Here is an 18,541-nt window from a genome sequence, read left to right on the forward strand (position 1 = left end):
AATGCTCTGGTACCCGCATTTCCTCAGTGTTTCTGAGATCCAAAATCACTGCTCAAAAACAAGTATGTGCACAGAGACAACACAGCTTTAGGAATCTGAAATTTTTACAAGCTCACCCATACTAAAGAAAACACCTGAACTTAAAGTCTTAAGCCATTTTCACTGGGGGGAAAAAAAGGCTTAAATCATTATACCTGTAAACATTCCAGGCCCACTTACTGGTTCATAATCTGCTGATGCAAAGACACTGTAACCAGTCTTATATGCCCCATAAAATGGGAGGTGAAGACATTCTCATTTAAAGAGCTCTCATGTTGGAAGAATTGTTTTTTAAACAAGCCTGACAACAAGAGGAATAGCAGGAGCTAGTAGCTAATATTAGACATGCCTGTCTAGTTGGATGCATCTTCAAAAAGCTGAAGCATTTCAAGCAAGATGTTTTCTCCAAACAAGGATAGAGTTACCTTCTTCAACAGCTGCTCAACTTCTTGCATCTGCGCACTACGATCAGCAACAGACACTTTTGCATACTCCTGCTTTTTGCCAAGCCTGCTCTTCCAATCTTCTTCACCACTTTTCTTCAGCAACGCCAACCTAGAAGAAAAACCATGCCAACAGGTAGCTTTAAACACTGTACTTCCTGTTATCCTCAAAAGCTATCCTTATTGTTTCACTAATGCTGCATTCAAGAGAATTTGAAATTAAGTTTTCTAACATTAACTATAGTTCTTTACATTTCATACACATATACAAAGCTCACAAACACCAAGCCTTTACTGAACATGTTGAATGGGAATCATCTGTCAAAACACAGACACCTGGTTCTGAGACAGGCACCCCAGTTAATTTGTATAGTCAATGGAAATTGCCAATACAGTCAAGGGAGACCAAGGTACAATGCAGATCATCCTAAAGTAGATGCACAAATAGGTTAGATTAATCACTGCTTTTTTCCCCTCCCTTCTGTCGATAAGGCACGGAGAGTGACTAGCTCGGCTATGGATGCTTATGCTGTAGATGTCCAAAGTTAATAAGATGAATCCTACCTTTGGTCTTTATTGTACTCATCAAAAAAAGATTTAAAAAATTATTTTCCTTAAAACCCAAGAAGAAAGAGGTCTATTCAGCAGGAACCCACCAATTAGGTCTCATCAGGCATATCAAATGACAACTCTGCAGTTACTGCTTTCACTACAAGTCCAGTGACTGAGGTTACTATCAGACTACTAGGGATCACTTAGTATCTCCTTGCTTAGCTCAGGCATTGCTGTGACACAAATCAGTAGTACCAATGCACTAGTAACTTGGTGCTAACTATAATACAGTTGTGAAATCTATCTGCAAGATTCAACTCGTTTAAAGGATGTCATATATTTAAAATGTGGATTACCATTAACCTCAGGTTAAGTAGGATCTTTTAAAAGTGCTATTTCCTAACCTTGAGCAAAATTCTGAATATAGCACAAAGGGATGCTGATTGGCTCTGGTGGGGACAGCATGTAGATTTATTTTGCTAGAATTAGAACCTATTTGTCCATACAAACCCTGAGGTGATTAGTTTTGGGGGTAGGGGAAGTCAGTTAGGAATACAAGGTCTACACAGGCATGATCTTCAGCTTACCTTCCTCAGAAATGAATATTTGTATGAATTTTCTAGCTTTCAGAAATCATTCTTAGTACTCCATAAAATGTATATCTGCAGAACTTGTGCAAACATTTGTATTGGTCCACTAAATAATTCTTATTTTAGTTGAATTAAGTTTTACTACATAACTTTCTTTAACCTAGGGCATTTCAGTAAGGATTATACAAAACCCTTAACCCTATTAGTATTTGAACAGGTTCAGTAGTTAAAGTGTTGACAATCTATTTTGACCACAAGATACGGAGATTCCTTTAGAGATGTGATTACTGTTACCCTCACAGTAAGTCTTGTCCTGAAACTCTGAGGAGAAGGAAGGGGTAGGACCGAATAGGTCTAGCCAGAAGCCAAGTTTCAGGCAGCTGCTTCCTGTAAAAATCCAGGGGTGCAACCATCCTACTGACCTATTCAAGGATGACCAATTGGTCCTAAGGCAGTCATTTGAGAAAAACTGAGAATGCAGAAAACAGTAAATCCACAGAATACAATGGCAGTAAGAATGTTAGTATTCAAGAAAGCAGTTATTTCCTCTCTTCCTGCCCAGGCAGGCAGCACTGGCAGGCTTCACATTGCCTTGTTGCTTCATACCTCACAGCATGGGATGAGTAGGGGTGAGAAGGACCCACAATAAGGAGTTGAGGCCATGGTCATTGTTTCCAGAACGTATACAAGATTTCACTGCCCAGAACTAATCTTCTGGAGTGCATCCATGCATGTGTGAAACTGTGGAGGAGACCAAGATGGGACTGAATTGCTACCATGCAGTTGAATTATCTTCAGTAGTTATGTTCTCTCAGGTCAGCTTTGCTTAGAAATGATCTGCGATAACTGAAGCTGGAAGGCATTTTGGTCAGCTTTGGCCTAAGATAGATTTGATTTTAAAAATGTCTACAGCTGCTCAACACAGCAGGCAGAAAAAATAATTCTTTTTTTTTAACCTGACATTACTGCAGGGTATTTGCCCTAGACCTTTTCCCCAAACAGCTTGGTTGATCAGGAAGAGAAAATCTATAATTCTAAGAATGCTTCTGTGTCTCTGGAGACTTTGTTTTCTCCTCTGTCATACGGACAGATTCATACTAGCGCTCCACTCTTCACTTGTATATGTAATGAAACAACTCGTTCCCAGAGTGAGAACACACATTTGTCTGTTTCGAGCAATGAAATCACCACTTAAAGAAATATGTGTGCCCAGTATGCCATTGAAAACGTCACTGCTGTGTAAAACCTAAAGCCATGCACTTGTTTCGAATGATGGAAACAGCAATCAACTCAGACTGCTCTGACTCAGCAACAATTGGAGGGCACCCTTTTGTATTAATAAATATGCAAGAACTACTGAATTGGTTCACACAAAAGCAAGCCCACCAGCTCAGTAGCTTAACTCAAAGTAGAGAGCAGCTGATTCTTTGGAAAGCCTGCAAAAACAAGGCCATTATTGGGTCTAACCCTTGTATTTGTTTAAGGCTTGCTGCCTACTAGTTTCATTGCATACCTCTAGTTTTCCACTTTTGATAAATAATGAATAATCATTCATTATTCATTTTCACAGTTCTATTCATACTGCTTTTGCCTCCAAAAGTTCCTTTTCCAATCTGAAAAAAAAAATCAGTTTTAGTCTTTTCTTGAAAGAAAAAAGCTTTTTTATATATCTGCCCAGCTTTGACAGCTTGCTCTGCATCCTTCTCTCACCTGCTACTGAGATAGAGTATCTGCCATCAAGATAGAATGACCGTCATCCCAGAGGTGTCAGGATGGGTTCAAAGCAAAAGCTTTCACAGCTGAAGGCAAAATGTTGGATTAACACTGAAGGGAAATAGAAACAAGATTTGAACAATGGTTTTGCCTAAACAAGGAGTGTTGTATGAAAGGCCTTGGCAAAAGTCCTGGCAAAAAATGTCAAAAATGATGCATCTTTCTTCTGTGGCAATATTTTAGTATCTTAGCTACTAGCGTTATCCTTGAGGCAGATTAAACTGGACATGGGCTTGGCTTTCACACGTACTCCATTGGCTGCACTTGACCAGTTCTTTTCAGCTAAATCATAAATCCTTGAGGCGAATATGAGATAAGTAACTACAAAAAGAAAGCCGACTGTTAAAGAGTGCATAAATTCACTATAGTGGGGACTAGTCTGCATAAGAAAATCTTGTTCTGGCGTCCATACATCATAAAAGGTTGAAAATTTAGTTTAGGCTGGGCTCTTCCTGAGAAGGAATGAATGATGGCAAGAGGTCCACCAGAAATTAGAGTTATCTGTAGTTTTTTTAAATGGTGATCATGGCATGCAGCTGACTTCTAAAGCGGAGCTGATAGGGTGGCCTTCTAGCAACTTTGGTCTCCATAAATGCACAAAGACAGGTAGTTACACGCAACTGATGCTCCATTTGAAGTCCTCCAAGACATTCCTCTTCCTGACGACAATTAAAAAAGGTTTCCACCACTCATAGATAACACATCAGTGGATTCGCCCTGGCTGCCTAAAACAAAACACAGCCAAAACTACTCAAAGATATGAGCCTTTGCTCCCCCTCACCTCCAAGCTGTGTGTTTGCAGAAGAAGAGAGGATAGGTGTCTTTTCTTCCTTGAAAAATCATGATTTTCATTCTTCCATATAATATAGGTAATTCTGAAAATGCCAGGTATGCAGTCACTCCACAAGGATAATATTAGTTCAGTGAAGTAAGTCTTTGTGGAAAATCACTTTCATCCAGACCAGCATGCATGCATCCTGCCCAAATATCATTACATCTGTGGAAAAGCTGTTCTTCCATAAGGTGAAAGAATGTCTGACACAGCCAGAAAAATCCACTGGATGGGAAGATGAAGTTAGTGAAAGTAAAAGGAAAAAAATAAATCCGAAGTGTAATAGTTAATATTTAGCAGAAATGTTCCTTGAGGTTTATGAAAACTTGGCATCAGCTATAGTCAAAGAAAAGAAAATGACTAGTTGTAGTTTTTTCATTCTGGGCCAAGAAGTAGACTACTATGGTATTTTGGAAGGCTAAAACATTTTGGTACCAGCTCTGCCATTTACAGACGTTTGTGGAATCAGAACGTACAAATTCCTGACAAGACAGCAGGTATTTTCTTTTGTCAGCTTTGGGACTGACTAGACAGTCTTGGAGGCCTAACGAAAGCGATTCCAGATTGCGAGCGTGACTGACAGTCTTTAACATCAGTTCCTCAAGAGATCAACTCAACTGAAGCATTAAATTTACGACTGAAACAGCTGCTAATACTTGGATCTTCCCTTCCCCTCCAACCTCTCTTTCCCTTCTGGGATCAGCAAAGGCAGATCATTTACCATCTATAAAGCAGAAGTTACTGGTGTTAAACCTTATCTGCCCAGACAGTTGACATATTTACAGAAGGGCGACGGGATAGATGAAGGTTGTTTTAAACAAAACAACAGTAAAATGAAAAAGGTAACTACATCCTTCAGAAGGGGGACTAAGACTGCACAACTGTTGTAGCTGCCCCTGCACCCCCTCTTTATGTTAAGGGGATAACAGGGAGTGGGAATGCTCTATAAACGAGGATGACTCACACACATCCTAGAAATACATGAATTTAAGAAGTATGCTTTGTAATCATGTCAAAAAAAAAAATATGGTTTGGAGTTCCTAATATCACACCCATCTCACAAAGTGCAGGAACACTTTTACACAGTGAAAGTTTAATCAAGCAGCTATTTTTATTTATTGGTTCTGCTTTTACTGCAGAAAACTGAAGTAAAAATAGGCCTATTTGTCAACCTGGAGCAAATAATCGTAATTTTACTCACTGGACTGCGATGAGATCCTCTTACAGTTGGGTCTGAGTTTATAACTCTCAAAGTTTTAACTAAATTAGAATTACTTTTACAAGTGCTACAGCAGCTATTGGAGCTCTAGCCGTGAACTCCTGCTGTTCACACAAGCGCACAATACTTAACATTTTGTTTCAGATCAGAATGATCTTGGGTTGGAAAAAATATTTCCAATACTCCCACAAACCTGTCCAACTTATTACCCTTTTAAAATCCCTACAGTAAGTTCTCAGAAGTCAAAATGGCAACCATGTATTTCTGAAGCAGAGAGGGAAACATCACGGAGTTTATCCCTGACTCCCTGTAGTCGGCTTATTTAAAAGAGACTACTCCCATAGACCAACAAAAAAACAGCTATTAAAAAAAAATCCCATTATACCTGTTGTAATTGAAAGCAGTACCTGGGGAATTATATTGAGTATATCAGTATAAATGTAACTAGAACATGTATTTTTACAACTTTCATTTTCTGAACTACTTATTGATTATTCAGGTGGCCCTTTCAAAATCAGATTATTATGTTCTCTTGAACAGTAATTCTTATTCACCACCATCTGCTTTATACGCACGTCAGGGAGATTAGCTGCATATTTCTGCTGTTAGTACTTGACATCTAATAAAGCCTAATAATCGCTGCTTAGCTTTTTCAGAAACAGGTTTAAAGCTTCTTTTTATACCATCAGTCTAATAACTGTATTTATAGAGATCATTTTAAAAAGAAGTGAAATTTAAGTACCTTTCCTTAATTGACATAGTTTTGCTGGAATTATCGAGGATATCCTCAGTTGTTTGCGTTTTGTTCTCTCCAATGGAAAACATCTCACAGGAATTCTTATTAAATTTGCCTTCCAATTGATCGGAGAGCTCCTGCAATCTACAGGATGCTGCAGCTGCAGTTTGTGAAACTGTCCTCATTGCTGATGTGCTGGTGAGTTCAGAAGTAGGTTCAGTGTGGTCTGCTCATTCAAAAGAGAAGTACTGAATTAGAGTTAGTGCTATTCTCAAACATATTTTACATTACTAACACTGAAACAGCAAATCTGATTTTTAACATTCAAATCACATGCTATTCTAACAGAGAAAAAATTTCTGGCTGAGCTAGAGTACAAAGATTAATCGTTCAATATTATCTGCTGCATAGACTGGCCATTTGTGACTGAAGTTCACATGGAGCCACAGTCATGTTCAGTACACAGTTCTGAACTTCATATGGATGAGGCACAAACTGCTGCTCCTGTCATCACACCACAGGAAAACAAATGGACAGATGAAAGTGAGAAGGGAAGAGAAGCAGACAAAATTTAAATAAGAAATTAACTTATTGGTAAAGCAGTTCAATGCATAAGTAGCATACTAGGAGGACATTTAATAGCTTAATAAAGGTATTATTTTCTAGGTGGTGTTGGGGACTTTTTTGGTTTTATTTTTTTCAAGCAGCAATTAAACCACAGGAAAAACTGCCTTGAGGAAAGATAAATGCACCATTACAGTTATCCTTAAAGAAATATAAACTATCTTCATTTTTCTTTTTGAAATTTTACAAACATAACACCCTTCTGATACACGACTGCTCCTGTTTTATCCCAGTCTCTGTCTCCCCTGCAGTCACCAAAAGTTAATTGGATTGAATGAACACTGCTTTTGAGGAATACAGGCAGAACTATACCTTCCTCCCTATGCCTGTTCGAAGACCATTAAATTCAAAATAAATTAACTTCACAGGATGAAGACAAAAGTGGTTCTAGCAATACAGGGTACTGTGGTCCTTTACCCCATCATAATAAAACAGAATACTAATACAACATCCTTCTACATTCAACAGAATAGAAGGCTTTATGCAATGACCAAATTGACTGATTATTTCCAAAGCACTTTATTTAAAGATGGGCGAGTTAACTTATTAAGCTTGAATTATGCTTTGCATATAGAAACGTAATTGCTCTGAGAATTACTTGGCTTATATTTTGTCACCACACTGAAGAGAAAATAATAGTAGTTTTGCAAAACTAGTTCTCTGAAAATTATCCACTACTAGCTATATATATACATATGTAGTTAATACCTAACGATATATGCAGAGGAAGGCAACAATTAAGAGCAGACACTTGACCCAGAGCAGCATCTTTAGCTTATTCAGCATTTTGGAGGGCAGGGCAAGGGCAAAAGAGGAAAGGATAAATCTTAGCTTCAGCACATAATATAACTTCTTTCAAAGTAAGAAAATCTGAATAAACTTGAGCCATCTTTAAGGCTGAAGAATTGAAAGAATAACAAAGAGAAAACTGTATTTGTAAAACTGAAGATTTCACAGGTATTTCTCTACCTTTAAGCAGTGTTAAAAAAAGAAAAAATAACCAGCCTTGATAATGCTTGAAATGAAGATGTTTAAAACTAGAGAAACACCATCGTGTGCTGAACGAGACTACACCAAAAGCAAGTATATACTGCACCTCTTTGCAAACTCTTGCTTTTCATAACACTTTCCAAATCCATCTTTTCTTCAAAGGACTGGCCTTCTTTGACTTCCCATCTACCTTGCATGCGAGTATCGATTTCCTTCTGTTCAAGAGGCTGAAAAAGTGCTTGTGAACTAAACAGTTCCATGCTGCCCTTCCTCAGGAAGCTGTATGTTGTCTCTTTATGGTAGTCTCCTGTTTTTTCAGGAACAGGATGTGTGGTTTCTTCCTCAAAGGAGCTGTACTTTGTAATTTCATTAGCTTCGTGTGCTAGAAACCTCTTTCTCTCTTCTTCATGCTTCTTTGATGCCCTGTTGCTTTCTAGCGCTTCCATTGAGGGCTGCCACTGTTCTGACTTCTGTGTGCGTTTTCCTGAAGAGTCCGAGTTTTCTGCTGAAGAGTGGAGTCTCAAATCAGCTCTAGTGTCAGTGCTCATGCTTCCATCACCAGCTGGCTTTGCATGCAGGTCTCCAGCATACAGTGGAGAAAGGGCAGATGCCATCGTTGAAACTGATGTTGCAACTCCAGTTGACAGGGGAGCAATTTTTCCACTTTCATTTTGTACCTATGGGGAAAAAAAAAAAAAAAAAAAGACTACTTAGAAGCTCCAAAATCATCAATTCCCAAAAACAGTCTAATCACGTAAGTTCTTCAGAGGTGTGCTTCCATATGAATATAGTGCTCTATAGACTAGAAAGAGGAAAAAGGAGAGCAACAATGCCCCCTTAATTTGGCTGCGGATGGATTATTCCACCCAGGGAAGAAATGACTGCATGTGAACAGCAACATCTTTAGTAATAAAGGGTTTATGTGTAGCATGCAACATGACGTTGTGCCAAGGCTCCATGAAAAGTTTCATACTGACATGGTACTGTGCAGCACCGGGGAAATAAATTAGCTAAGGTTCCAGACACTGGTTGACATGCCATGTGCCCAGGCTAATCAACTCTGCATCTCAGCAGGGCTAATTAGCTTTGGCACAGCTCTGCTCTGATACGGTTATGCAGCTTCCAGCTCTGGAGCTAGCTCAGTGCCAGAGAGAGTCTGCTCCGTGCTGTCCTACATAGGGCAGAAATTCCTGATGCTTCTGCCACATAAATTACCTTCACACAGGACTGTTAGTCTAAGACTTTTTCAAGTATCAAACACTGTCTGTCATGTACATCTCTGAGCAAAGTATTTGAATCTAAGAAGCATATTAAAAAAACCTCCAAAATTTGCTTTGCCGGCCTCTACAGTGGAACAATTATCTTTTCTACTCTTCCAACATAATAATTTTATAAAGTCTTCCTGAAGACAGTTAAGATGCAAAATTTTTCTGAAATGCAGAGCTTGGCTTTGTCTTCTCCAAAGGAGACAAAAGCTATGAAAGAGACTGACAAACATGCCTTCATACACATCAGGAGAGGTTTTTTTGTTTGGCTTTTTTTGTTTTCTCAAACTGCAGGGCTAGTGAACAGCATGCAAAAGGAATAGACAAAATCACACCAGTAGGAGGAAATCAACTGAAAACTTAAAATGCACATGCAAATTCCATAAAGCATGGACAACACTGTCATTCATTAAATAAATCGGAAAGCAGAGCAAAGACTACTATGGTAGCTCAAAGATTCCAAAGAAAGATCAAGAAAATAGTTACCAGTTTACTCTTTTTCCATTGCATCTATCAGAATCAGAAATTTAGAGGAGATCAGCAAAGAGATTTCAGCTTTACTTACAAGATATTTACATTTGCAATGATATATTTTGGTAACGTAACCTCTAGTTATCTATTTTGATACAATTTATTTGTTTCTTCCTAGAAGAACGGTAACTGCATCTCAAAATACCCGAACACTCCAAATGAACAGTTCACTATAAAAAGTCTTTTTCAAAATACACTTCCATTGAACTTGGTTCAGAATCAACTCTGGTTTCTTTTGCTAGGTTCAGAAAGAGATGACAAAACATGCTTCCTCTGAGTTTCCTTGCCTGAAGAGCAAATTTGTTCTGTAAAAGTCTGACAAACTAATGTGACTGTCACGGCTTCTTTCCCATCTGCTTCAGCCCATTTCTGTTGATCACCTTCCTGGCCCCCAAACAAGTTAGTGACGCAATCATTAAAAAGTCCAGGTTGTGACAGTGGTTGGCATGTGGAAAATGAATGGAAAGAGGACTATGTAAGGTCTGGAAATCTTGCTAAAATAAATTTGCCAAATATTTACTACTACTTCAGGCCTAAGTAAAGTAGGCATAAAGTACAATTATATATATGTATAGCTTTGCACCCATATGGTTAGAGAAATCCTACCTTCTCATCATTCTATTATTATAATATGGAAAATGTATAATCATGAGTGAAGCATATAGAAAGAGAGGGGTAGGAACTTTCTAACACAGATTGATCCAAATCGCTAGAAATACGACATGCATAGGAGTTGTGCTTCACTGTTAAAGTGATTTCCTTTTAAAGCTGTAATACTAAGGGACTGATGCTTCTGCTACTGTGAACATCAGCTCTCAAAGACCAGTGCTGGGCCATCTTATGCTCAAACTTCACTAAAAAGGCATTCCTTTGCAGTTCCAATTATAGGAAGGGTCCCAGAACAGGAAGCCCAATTCCACTGCACATATTAAATAATTTCATTTTGACCATGACTTTCTGAATTTCAAAAATATTCTGCTTTTAGGGGAAAAAAATAAAAATCAATGTCCCCTCTCAGAGGAAAAATGACAGAATATGTCCTGACTAATAATGGAAATATTATGAGTGCTTTCAGGAAAGAGTCTGAAAGTTGCACATGACAAAACTCCAAAATTCCCTGAAAATACATCTAAAGCACGATGATGTGTATCACAGTTTTTACCCCTTTGGTCAGGAATTTACTTTTCGAAGACATGTAATATTCTACCGGAAAAAGACAGACACTGTGAAAGGTACAGGATGCACTAATCAGGAAGATGATATACTCTTGAATTCCTTAAAAAAGAAAAACACACCAACAAAGTTGAACATTTTAGAGGATGTTGTTCCTCAATGTCAGAAGACTGCTTCCTGACAAGCTTTTTCCTGTGAATATATCATGACCTGTGTGTAGCTCAGAGCAAAGAAAAGGCCAGCTGTTACAGCATCTTACACTGAAACAGTTTTCTCCAATAAAAAGAGACAAATGAAAAAGAACTAAGATTGCATTTACCTGCTCAACTTCTCCAAGAGTGACTGGCTGAGTCTGGTAACGAGCATTCATTCTCCTGTGCCTAATATCTCCTCGACTCCTTGTGGAGATGGCCCTGGATACTGGTTGAGACAGTTTGTTAAACAAAGCCATCTTTTCTGCCAAACTTAAGGTGGAAGAATCCGGTTCATCAGACTGATCTTGCCCCATCGCCTCTTTGGCTGCTTTTATCTCCTCTTTAGCTAAAATTTTTTGGTGTGCTGATGCCTGCAAGCTGAAGAAACAGAACTGGAAATGAGTTTTCAAGAAGCCATTATGAAGTTTTAAAATCTCAACCTGATAGAAGCAGAAGAACTGCACGTGAAGCACAATAGCCAATGTAATATAGCAGCCTAAGTGGTTATGCAGTGGTTCAACATTGGCATGATGAATTCTAATTCAACAGCTGAAGATTTAAAAAAAGTTAAATTTTCATTCACAAATTCATTTGATTAGGATACAACAATTTTTTAAAAGGGGAACTCAAGATTGAAGAGAGACTTTTCAGATCAATCTCTTTATACAGAATACAGAGATATGGAGAGACATTTAGGATGTCTGCTGTAGAACAAACACAGGTCCTACAGTGCAATTTACATAAATTTCAATTTTATTAGAAATAATTTGTGGAGCATATACGATAAAAACATTTAAAAGATGGATTTGACCTCCAAGTTAGTGCTGCTTTTAGGTTAGCATAAATTGTAATGCTGCTTATAATTTGAAGTAGAACAGAATTTAGACTGTCTTTCATTTTGAGTTATCCGGGGTAACTCAATAGCAAAGAATAGTTTTGAAATATACTCCATTAATTTTGAAGATTGTTTGACCAATGCTGAAGGCAGACACATTCATTCATAAGAGCTGTAACTGCATTTGTCTCTACAATAATATATTTTATTCACCTCTAGCTAGATTCAGCCACATTTATGGAATTAGTAGTATCCTTTTTTTTTTTTTTTTTAATCTGTTGTGATCTCTGCTAAAATTCTCTCAATCAGAACAGGCAAACAGTATTCTGCAACTTTACCTATAGGTGGTGCAATTTCTTATCTTTCTTTTAATTTTGCAAACTAAAAAAAAAAAAAAATACATGTAGAGACAGACAAAGAGGATATGTACTGCTTGTGAAATCAAGCACCCAGCTTTGGTATTTTCATCTCAAGATGACATTACTGTATTAAAAAAAAAAAGTACAAGAGCAAAGAGGGTTCTGCTAGGTTTGCTCACACGCAAATTCATTTCTTTCACAAAGAAGTATATGCTTCTAGAACAGGTAAGTGTGGTTAGAAAGGTCCTGAAACAGATGCTTGACAGAAAAAAAAAGCTGCATTGTTTTGTCATGCAAACATAAACGAAGTTGACAAACGTTTTAAATATTGTTGAAACAAGTATTGACTTGACACATTGAAAAGGCATTCAAGACTTTAAAGATGCATCTGCTATTGAGGAATCTTGTGCTCCATGTAACATGCATGTTTATCCCCCCCAGTACCTGATAGGTTGTACAGTGCTCTTAACTACAGTGGGACTAGGTACTCTTGTCACTACTGTGTGGGTATTCACAGAACGTGAAGCAGGGGTAGATTCACTTTAAAGAATTGCCAAGGAGGGAAAATTCACAGGGAGAGAGAAGAAAAAAGCATTAAGAAAAGCAATACATTAAGTGTTAACTACAGAAAAGACCAAAACCAAACCAAAACCAAAACAGAAAATAACAAACAGCAATGATTTTTAATTAACTGAGTTATCTGCTGCCACCTTTGCAAAACAACTTCAAATACTTTGAAAGAACTAAAAACCTAGAGGAGCAAACAGGTTGTCTCTTGAAGTTACTCATTACCCATAACATAAGCTATCTTTTAGTAGATCATTAGGTGAACATCCATTCAGCTTTGTTTAATTTTCCCTAAAAATGACTTTCCTTTTTTCAGGAAAATTTCATGATGTATGACCAGAGTGCAAGAAATGCATTTCCAAAAAATACATTTGAAATTTCAGAGTGTAAAAGGTTTTCCCCAATACAAATACATTCCGTAAGAAATTGTGCAGATTTCCCTCAGTGCAAAGTATCTTTTTCATTTGAGTTACAGACCAATGGTATGATTAATCCCATTTACCTAATTTACAGGTTTATAAACTTTCTGCCAAATTACAGTTCATACAAGTTATGCTTTACTAGTCCCTGTACTTCTAAAAAGGAATTTCAATATAGTTTCCCCTGTGGTTCTCAAGGAAGTTGGCCCTTAACAATAAATGTTTTCCTTGCTACAAAGTTGTAAACACCACATATATGGAACTTATTCCCAGATTTAAAAGCAGGAACCAGAGTTAGAGCCAACATATGTACAAGACTTACGTAGCTGCAATGACCACTTCCTCACTGGTAATTGGTTGTGTGTGCGATCTATCCTGCAAACGCCGCAGTCTTCTCTCTACTGCTGAACTTCTTATAGGTGGTTTAGGAATATTTTTCATTTCAAATGATTTTTCCATTTCCTAAGAGGACATATGTCGTAATTAAAACCAGGGAAGAAAAATTCTAAAACAGTACTTTCTTTTTAGCTTCCTTGCATGTAAAGTAGTAAATTTCCCAAATGCCCATCTCTGAATTAGAAACAGGATGTAATTGCACAGTAGGCATCACGGAGTTAAAACTAACTACACATCTCTCTAAATGATGTTCTGAAAGAAGGCTTTAGAGCAATAGGTCTGCTGTGTAGGTAGGCAAGATGAAGTAAAAAAAAGTTATGTAGCTTGGACTTGGGTTAACCACATTACACTTCATTCTAATGCACTTTGGGTTCTTCAGCATCTTGTATATCACAGAATCACAGAATCATATAGGTTGGAAAAGACCTTTAAGATCATTGAGTCCAACCATAAACCTAACACTGCCAAAACCACCACTACATCATGTCTCTAAGCACCTCATCCAAACGTCCTTTAAATACCTCCAGGGATGGCGACTCAACCACTTCCCTGGGCAGCCTGTTCCAATGCTTGATAACCCTCTCGGTGAAGAAAAATTTCCTAATATCCAGTCTAAACCTCCCCTGGCGCAACTTGAGGCCATTTCCTCTTGTCCTATCACTTGTTACCTGGGAGAAGAGACCGACCCCCACCTCTCTACAACCTCCTTTCAGGTAGTTGAAGAGAGCGATAAGGTCTCCCCTCAGCCTCCTTTTCTCCAGGCTAAACAACCCTAGTTCCCTCAGCCACGCCTCATCAGACTTGTGCTCCAGACCCTTCACCAGCTTCGTTGCCCTTCTCTGGACACGCTCCAGCCCCTCAATGTCTCTCTTGTAGTGAGGGGCCCAAAACTGAACACAGTATTCGAGGTGCGGCCTCACCAGTGCCGAGTACAGGGGCACAATCACTTCCCTAGTCCTGCTGGCCATGCTATTTTTGATACAAGCCAGGATGCCATTGGCTTTCTTGGCCGCCTGGGCACACTGCTGGCTCATATTCAGCCGGCTGTCAACAAACACCCCCAGGTATATGAAATGTTTAACCCAGCCATCTATTAAGAAAATGTAATACTTACTCTAAAAAGCAGCCTCTTTGCAGCTACACTTAGTTTGGCTCGGTCATCCAATTTTTCTTTGTCTACACAAAGGAAAAAAAAAAAAAAAAGGAGGCTGAATGTAATGAATCATGCTCATATTAAGTGCAAGGGGGTTTTTTGACTAAATGATTTCTGAACTCCTCAAAAATTATGTTTTACTAAGACAAGAAGCACCACGAGCAAATAAGCTGGCTGTTACTCCCTTTTAACAAAAGACTTATCATTAACTAAATTGTGTAAACTTTACTTGTATTTACATGTATTGTATCAGAGGAAAATTCTTAACAGGATTTGAGAACAGAAGAGTTTTCTTCAGGACAGTTCATGTGCTTTCAAGTTATCCAAACAACCTTTTATGAATAATCAAACTTATTATATAAGTCTATGATAACACATGGACTAAGAAAATAATTAGACTGAAAGACTGTCTTAAGGGCCAGTATTCATCCTGCTGTATAGAACATCTTTTTTCTACTAGGCGACCATACAAAATGGTCTCTCCTGGAAGCTCGTTGTTCTGATTACCACCTTGTGTCCTCATTTTTCAGATGCTCAACTGGTATCCTTAGGAGCTGAAATCAGCATCCTCCAGATCCAAGAGCCAGCATCTCAAAGCTGCAGAGAATATCAGCTTTCAAATAGCATAAGGCATTAAATCTAAATTTAGCTACTCATGAGATTACCCACTTAATTTGTGCCAGACTTGCTGACAGTGACAAGAGGGAAAGAGAAGCAAGATGGCACACTGAATTATATAATTTAATAACCAGCATCTTGCCACTTCCTTCACTAGAAAACACGTTACCAATATCAGTTTTACACTATAGTAAAGGATTCTTTAGTTATTAGTCCTAGACCACTGATTAAAGTGTATATTTTTTCCCATCAACTAGCTTGCTTATTGTCTAAATCAGAAAAAAAACCCAAACCTATGCTGAAAAGTGTCAAGCCATTCACCCCCTTGCCTCTCATATGAAGTTCAGTATTCATAGACAGACTTTTGGACTTAAATGGATTTGAAATCAAGTCTGCAGTAGACATGGCCTAAGGAAAAGTGGTACTTCGAACATAGGTAATTACAGTTATTTTCAAGTGGACTTTGTTTGCATTATCAAATAGTTCTCCAGTTAAAAAAACCCACATTTGCTCCCATTTCTTCCTTAGAAAACAGTATAGTAACATACCATCAGCAGTTGGTATTTCTGCACTCAAAATTGACCTAGTGAAAAATTATCAAACAGAAAGAAGTTAGTTGGAAATGAGACATCAAAAATGAAATTCAAATTCCATCTGAAGTAGCAGGATGTCAAAAGTCTTAAGAGTGGGAAAGATTTATCTATTTTTCAAGTTTCAACAGTTTGCACTTTGACATCCTTTAATAAAGCAGAAAGGCAAGCAATTGCAGCCAAACTTAAATACAGTAAAGGAAAATTATTTCCAGTTCATCTTGCAGAAGATAAAAGTCTAAGATTTGCTGCCAGCTTTTTTAACATAAAATATGTCGCTTTGGTTGTTTACAAAAAAAGTAAATGATAAAGCAGAGTAGATGGAAAGGAAACTCTTTATATAAGAACAGACAAAAGCATTTATCATTAGAACCAGACTGCTATAACACTTTATGATGATTCACTGTTCACCATTTTACGTGGGGGGAATTTGCAATGAATTGGTTTTGTCAGTGGTGTTTTGGTTTTTCTTTTGTAAGAAGCTATAACAAATACTTGATTGTTTTTAAAGAGAAACAATAACCTTGCAAAATGTTTATGCTAATAAATAAACAAAGTCTCTTCACAAGCTTGTTCATGTCTACCTGCACCAGAATGCTACACAGAGCTACATATGTGCCTACCTATCTGTCTCCTTTCGTTCTGCTGACGTTATAGGTTGAGTTTTAAATCTCTCAGAAGTCTTTCTATTTTCACCAGGAGAAAAATAGCGCCTCGGCCTTCGTGGCCCTCTTTCACGGTCACCATTGGCAGACAAAGTGCTACCTGCCGTTGACATCTCAAACCGAGATTCACTTTTAAACCACATGATAGAAAGCGCATAGAAAAGAAAATAGAAGAGAGAAGTAAAGCATAGATATAAGCATCTCAACAATTCACTAGAAATCACTCTGCATGCTCCTCTGGTAACATGCGCAGACGTACACATTCCAACTACCCCACATCACAACTTGCACTAGCAAGCGAAGCACAAAAGCAGGATTCAAACCATCTCAGCCTCCAGTACACACTGGTGAGAGCTAAGCTGTGTGCTTTAAGTGCCGAACACAACTGCTGTTGAGTGTGTGTAATTTTTGCCAAGGACGTGCAAGTTTCACACGAAAATACGTCTGAAATGTCACCTACAGTTCCGTTTTCTTGTTGGCATTAGCAGTCTCCAGAAAGACATTACGGAGCTGGGCAACAGAGACTTTTGTGTCAACCATGCCAATCTCACCGTTTGGTGCATTTGCTTCCATGCTCTCCTTACTTTTAAAAGCTTCTAGCTTAGGAGCCACAGTATAGTCAGACATTGAGCGAGCCAGGACTTTATGCTTTGCTGTCGACACTTTCCGAACAGGAGCTTTTGCCTTGGCAGGCTGCGATACAGACCCACTCTGTATGTACATAATAGCTTCACTCCTTTCTATGTTCTCAGGGTTCTTAAACTGCTGCTCTGGAGCCTGCCTCTTATTGTACTCCAGCTCTCTCTGAACTTCTGAGTTAACTTTCAGCTTGCTTGCGAAAGAGGAACTCCCCACGGGGGTATCCAATTCTCCTCCTCCAAAGAGGCTTTCATGGTTCTTCCCTTGCTTGCGAATCTCAGATGGCAAAATCGGTCTTCTGCCTTTGGAAGCCTGTTCACCCTCCAAGGAATCTTCTTCATCAAGCTTTGCTCCATAACCAAGTGCCTCTTTCTTTTCACTCTCTGATGCAGTGGCAGCTGACGATTTTGCTAAGAGGCTAACGCTGTCTGGTAGGAGGAGGCTGCCAACAGAGATGTTTGCTGGTTCTTCTGTTGCCATCAGCTGAGCTGTGTGAGCAATGCCAGCAGGCTGAATATAGCCATGTATTGGTTGGCGGACTGAACTGACGGGCTGATTTATAACCCTATCAAAGGCAGATGTTTCTGTCTGAAGAGGCATGTAGTGGGCTGGCACTGGATGGGATTTTCTCTGAGATACTGTGTCTGTGACAAGTTCAGGGCTTCCACGAGCACTTTCCTCTTTCACCAGTTTCTCTCTAACTTTTACTCTTTAAGAAAGAAAAAGGATTAAAGCTGTGAACAGCAATACCCAATCTGGGAAGGAACACAGACACCTATTGTGGGTACAGACAGCAACATGGTATTAAAATAAAAAGCAATCAATACATAAAAGAAAGCAATCTTATGATGCAACCCCCTCCTCCCCCCGAATCTCAGCAGTAACATTGCTCAAAAATATTCAAGTGATTCACAGGCCCTCGAACATGCATGACTCCTGAGAAGGTAACTGAGCAAGCTCTGAAAACGTACAGCATGTTCCCATGAGGTCACAAGTGTGTTTGTCAAACAGCACATACCCATAGTCTCAAACAAACAAGATGATCAAAACTGCTTTTTATATTATCAAAGTGTGGGTTCAACATGAAACTGCAAATTCCATTGGCAATCATGTATGCAGTCATATTTTTGAAGGTGTCTAAACACTGGGCAGCTTACATCATATCAAGATGCTGTTGCATTGGGGAAAGGGATGAAAAAACACATTGTTATCTCCACCTAGCCCTTCAGATGTTTTGCCAGAGACATTTTTACTTGTGCTTTTGTGTATGATATAAGACATCTAAAATGTTACATGTAGTGTAACCTGTTTCAGTAAGTGAGAAAAAATGTTGAAAGTG

At 38.5% G+C, this 18,541-nt stretch overlaps 1 protein-coding gene across 21 annotated transcripts in view; it reads right to left on the reverse strand.

Annotated features, from left to right (window-relative positions):
• Window positions 1–18,541, reverse strand: part of SVIL (supervillin) — a 143,849-nt gene that overhangs the window by 33,424 nt on the left and 91,884 nt on the right. For 9 of the 21 annotated variants that reach the window (XM_075492547.1, XM_075492543.1, XM_075492534.1 and 6 more), the window contains 11 exons: window positions 17,024–17,911; window positions 16,522–16,692; window positions 15,857–15,891; window positions 14,652–14,713; window positions 13,464–13,603; window positions 12,600–12,695; window positions 11,087–11,339; window positions 9,550–9,573; window positions 7,905–8,475; window positions 6,191–6,410; window positions 465–594 (listed from right to left, as the gene is read on the reverse strand). In XM_075492547.1, the coding sequence (XP_075348662.1) occupies window positions 465–594; window positions 6,191–6,410; window positions 7,905–8,475; window positions 9,550–9,573; window positions 11,087–11,339; window positions 12,600–12,695; window positions 13,464–13,603; window positions 14,652–14,713; window positions 15,857–15,891; window positions 16,522–16,692; window positions 17,024–17,911 (2,590 nt within the window). The remainder of the gene's footprint in view (window positions 1–464; window positions 595–6,190; window positions 6,411–7,904; window positions 8,476–9,549; window positions 9,574–11,086; window positions 11,340–12,599; window positions 12,696–13,463; window positions 13,604–14,651; window positions 14,714–15,856; window positions 15,892–16,521; window positions 16,693–17,023; window positions 17,912–18,541) is intronic. The other 12 variants (XM_075492553.1, XM_075492539.1, XM_075492538.1 and 9 more) reach the window with 8 other exon arrangements.

The sequence above is a fragment of the Mycteria americana genome, chromosome 2 (assembly GCF_035582795.1).
Source record: "Mycteria americana isolate JAX WOST 10 ecotype Jacksonville Zoo and Gardens chromosome 2, USCA_MyAme_1.0, whole genome shotgun sequence".
In the NCBI taxonomy this organism is placed as follows: domain Eukaryota; kingdom Metazoa; phylum Chordata; class Aves; order Ciconiiformes; family Ciconiidae; genus Mycteria; species Mycteria americana.